This window comes from Sinocyclocheilus anshuiensis, unplaced genomic scaffold, assembly GCF_001515605.1.
Source record: "Sinocyclocheilus anshuiensis isolate Anshui unplaced genomic scaffold, SAMN03320099.WGS_v1.1 scaffold1045, whole genome shotgun sequence".
Classification (NCBI taxonomy): domain Eukaryota; kingdom Metazoa; phylum Chordata; class Actinopteri; order Cypriniformes; family Cyprinidae; genus Sinocyclocheilus; species Sinocyclocheilus anshuiensis.
Window position 1 is genome coordinate 398,284 of NW_015555799.1, and position 5,005 is coordinate 403,288.

Sequence of the window (5,005 nt, forward strand, 5' to 3'; positions counted from 1 at the left end):
TTTATTTGTGTACATTCACAATAAAAACAAATCTTTGTGCTTTTGTAAAATAAGCCTAAAGAAAAATAGGATGCCGCTTTCTGCCGTCTGCTTTCCTTTCGCGCAGCACAAAAATGAACTGAAACTCTGAATACTAGGCAACTTGTTGCACAGTTTTTCTTTCATTTTCTTAATTTATTATTTAAGTAAAAATATATTTCTCGTATAGGCCTATTTATCGTTATACATATATAGGCATATAGCCTAGCTTTATGATGTTTTTCTCCACAGAAGCGCTGCAGGTGCGTGATGTGATATGAAGACCATGTGAATCCTCATGTTCTGTTGTTTGCTGCTTTTTGCGCATGTAAAATTAATCCCCGGGAAACAAATGTTAGTATTTTTAACGGGTCACAGACACTTATCCTTTCTAATTTAATTCAATTCAAATTTAAAATAATCTTTTCGGTTAACGGTTAATAATCGGTTAACGAGTGTCAGTTGTCGGTTAGGAAAAATAACCGAAATGAACATCCCTAAACAGAACCTTCTCATTAACCTTGATGTAAAAGGGTATTAACTGAGTTATTTGAGCAGAATTTCAGATACAAATGGTTTCTAAATGTAATAATCGTGATAATGTTTGAATTTAATGCAAACTAATTTTTGAATGCAGTATAGAACAGTTAATGTTTGAAAGGCTAGTATAATACATGCTACTTATGTCCTCACTATGTTTATCACAAGGCTTCACTATACAGGAAACAAACGAATGTTTGAAGTTTTAATTAAACCTAGTGTAAAAAGGTCTGAGTATCTAGCATTCTGATCAAATAACGAGTCAAGAAAGAGACTGCAGTTAATATGACTTCTCAGTTCACAGTGGACACGGAAGGTCAGGTTTCGAGTGTGATACATTGTTATTTTGGCAGATGTATTTGATCACTGACATACTGCAGAAGCAGTGTGACTACTGTGGTGGTCTGCAGCTCTAAACACAGCCGTGTTTGTGTGTGTGTACCTGTGCCTCAGGCCGAGCAGTTTGAGCGTTAATAATACATGAGTCTGGGTTAAAGTTGCATGGGACACACTGTCTTGTGCATTCACACACAGAAGAGGCACTCAGAAACACAGACATCAGATACACCTCCACTGAGCTCGGACAGCACAAGTCAGTGCAGGAAATTATGTCAAATCATGTCACTCACAGCGCTGACCACAAACTCTCATATCCTGCTGTGTGTCAGTGCACAACACTGGACAAAAAACACTATACACAATTACAGCCCATTCACAACAACAACCTGAACTACAACATAAATGTTAATGGCAACTATAACAATAACTGTAATGTTAAAGATAATATAACGATAACGCTATAGAGTTGGTGTCGCTATAGAGTTAGAAGCGGTGAATGCAGTTTACAGGTTTCATAGAAAGAGAATGATGTGCGCCAAATCAGTCGCTGTAGAAATCAAATACTTTAATGGTTGCAGACGAAATAGCTCAAAACGCGAGCCAACGCAAACATAAAGACATGCGAAATAAAATGTCATCATGTTTTAAAGAAGAGTGGCTTGATGATGGGTAGTGGTCGACCGATATATCGCCATGGCCGATATATCGGCCGATATTTGGCATTTTTCAAATATCGGCATCGGCCGGTAAGTTTTTCTGTTTGGTCGTCTTGTTCGCTGTCGTTGTTAACAGTTCTGTCTAATATGAATAGAAGTCTATCTAATAATCAGATAGAACGGATAAACAAAGGAATTAAAATGTATACAAAAAGTATTATAACGATTGCTTATATATTATTAGTAATAGAAAGGCAAGCATTATAATACTTTATCGTCTGCCGTCAGCATTCAGCAAATACCATTTATGAATGCGTATTTATGCGTATAAATACGCATTTATATCATCTAAACAAATCTTTGAATGTCTAATGAACATTTAATTTCACAAACCTTGCAAACTTAGTCGGATCCAGTTGTGAGATCTTGTGTGTGCATTTGTATTCTGCATGATCGCGTGTGCTCTGCGTGACGGTCAGTCCGTGTGAATTGAACACGGACAGGAGGAGAGTTCAGCTTGACTGGAGACGCGCGATCGACAACTCGTGATATTAAATTATGCTGCGCTTTATGCATTTGCCCACTGCCATATTCACGTCATTTCCACTGTGTGCTGTATGTAAAATGAGTGCTACCTTGGCTTTATTTGAAAAAAATATGATTTTCAATGCACACAAACTTCCCAGAATACTGAGTGCCCTGTTGGTTACAGTGTTTACTTCCTTTTTAATTATATTTTTATTAAATATTTATTTATTTGTGAAAAATAATTTGTTATCTAAAGTATAAGTATGTTTATTTTACACATTTATTTTTTGAATCCATTTTCAAATGATTTCAAATGTCTTAAATATTAATTAAAATACATAAAATTATATCAGCCATCGGCCACCGGCCACCATGCATTCCAAGATATCGGCATCGGCTGTCAAAAAAAAAACAATATCTGTCGACCACTAATGATGGGCACAGAACTGTAACAAAACTCAGAGACATTTACAGTCATACTCGAGTGTAGTAGTGTGCAAACTCTAAACTCAAGATAACTATATAAGAATTCATATGTTCACTTTTTTTGAAAATATTTAGCTTATAGATCTCAGTTTAAATGCTTCAGTTTGTTTTCTGTTCTATTCTTTTCATAAGTTTAAACGCTTGTTTTTTTATATTATATTATATAATATTATATTATTATACAGTATAGCTGTTCATTATATAACTGTTCATTATATAACGGTTCAGATTCCTTTTTATAGAATTTCTTTCTATTTTTTATAGAATTTCTTTGTAACAGTACTGTAAAAATGTTTTCTCAGGTAACCTAAAATGTGCATTTAGTTACATCAAGGGTCATTTATAGCGATAACTAAAACATTAACGATACTTGTGATAACTACATTATTACCATTTACATTATAGTTAATGTTAACATCCACAACTATAGCTGTAATAACTATGACAATAACTATAACCGTAACGATACTGACAAATATATGACTAAAATGTTAACAATATTTGTAGTAACTATAATGCAATTGGTGAAAATAACGTTAATGACAACTATAACTAATAATAATTATAACAATAACTATAAATGTAATGATAATGCTAACATTAATAATACTGACAACAATAGCAATAAATAAAACTAATGATAACTGTAACAGGAATGGTAATAACTGTAATGAAACCAATAACTATAACTAACGATAATGATACCTTTAATATTTGGTTTGGTTTAGGGTTAATTTCTTATAATTACATATAAATTACTGTTATTACTATTGTAACAAGGATAACAAAAATAATAAGCACACTAGAAGCCCATGATTCATAAGCAGTGGAGACAGTTTCAAACCTTCAACCTACGTACTGTAAGTCAGCTACTTGAGAGAAAAACCAAACAGTAACGTGCGGTGTTGTGATGGACAGATGTGTGGTGTGGTCATGCGACCATCCAGTCCAGCAAATGTCAAATTATGGTTTATGAATATTCAAAGCTATGCTAGCTTTAATCTTTTAACATGGGCTTCTACAATTAACTGAGCTGCTGTCAGTCACATAGGTCAACACGCATCACGCATCCAGCTGCTGTTGTTCATCATTCAGCGCTGCAGATAAAGAGGGTCTGAGCGCGCTCACATTTGTGGTCTAAATGCACCCTTGAGGGCAGATGAGCTCATGTGAAAGGTTAAAACAGGATGCCGTACACACTCATAGCCCATAATAAACACACACTCCACTCTGACCCTGACGACTGCCTCATTTTAGACCCAGAGAGAGGATTTCTCACACACACACACACACACACACACACACACACACACACACACAGTCAGCACAGCGAATAAACATCAGATTTGTTCTAAGCACATGCTTATGTGCATAAGGAGCGTGTGTGATTTGTGGTGTGAGCTCTGTGTCACAGCGAATGAACTATCGCAGTTATACAAACACAAAAACAACCCAGAATAATGCATACTGCATGCATTTTCAATCAGTACTTATGCAGAGCATCCAGCAGCGCTTTAGTCAGTGTGAAAAATCATACAAACAGCCCATAATTCCCCTGCTGTGGTTGCAGTGTGAAGGTCTCTTACCTGATGATGGTGGACACAGGTATGGGCGGACCTTTATCCTTCAGTTCCTGTACGTTTACCACCTGAGGAACTGTCTTGAGTGTGGACTCTGTCAGAGACGCTCCTGTAGAAAATGACAGACACACTGTAACAAACACACGGATACATGTGTGTAGCCCACAGCAGCAGATATATTACTCATGAAGAGATATTCTGACATTAAAGGGGTCATATGATGCGATTTCAATTTTTCCTTTCTCTTTGGAGTGTTACAAGCTCTTGATGCATAAAGAAGATCTGTAAAGTTGCAAAAACTAAAGTCTCAAATCCAAAGAGATATTCTTTATAAAAGTTAAGAGTCAACCACGCCTACCTAAAACGGCTCATTCTAACACGTCTACGTCACGATGTGGGAAGATTTGCATAACGCCACCCAAATGTTCACGCAAAGAAAGAAGGCGTAACTTTTATTCTCGCTGTAGTATTGTTGCCGCCGCCGCCATGTCGTGAAGACGCTGTGTGTTTCGTTGTGAAAGCGAAACTACTTTGTTTGGTCTTCCAAAAGAGGACGATATCGCTTCGTCATGCCTGGAGCTGATCCGTGCTGGTCGCTGAGGAAATGCATCAACTTCGCGCTGTGGATCGCCGGATCGGCTTTCACCGTGGACGAAGCGGAGTCCAGCCCGGGGTCGTCACATGTGGTTGCCGCAAGCCCGCCGGCCGCGCTGTTCTCAAGCCCGCCGGCCATCGCTCACTCAAGCCCGCCGTGCGTGATGCTTGTAAAAGCAAAACTACTTTGTTTGGCCTTCCAAAAGAGGACACGACTAGAAATCAGTGGTTAAGTTGTATTTACAACACTGTTCCAGAACAGTT

At 37.4% G+C, this 5,005-nt stretch overlaps 1 protein-coding gene across 9 annotated transcripts in view; it reads right to left on the reverse strand.

Moving 5' to 3' along the window:
• nup214 (nucleoporin 214) overlaps positions 1 to 5,005 on the reverse strand; it is a 60,207-nt gene that overhangs the window by 24,990 nt on the left and 30,212 nt on the right. For all 9 annotated transcript variants that reach the window (XR_001632557.1, XR_001632555.1, XM_016469055.1 and 6 more), the window contains exon 24: positions 4,154 to 4,256. Coding sequence is in view for 7 of the 9 variants with exons in the window: in XM_016469055.1 (XP_016324541.1) it covers positions 4,154 to 4,256 (103 nt within the window). In the remaining 2 variants the exon portion in view is untranslated. The remainder of the gene's footprint in view (positions 1 to 4,153; positions 4,257 to 5,005) is intronic.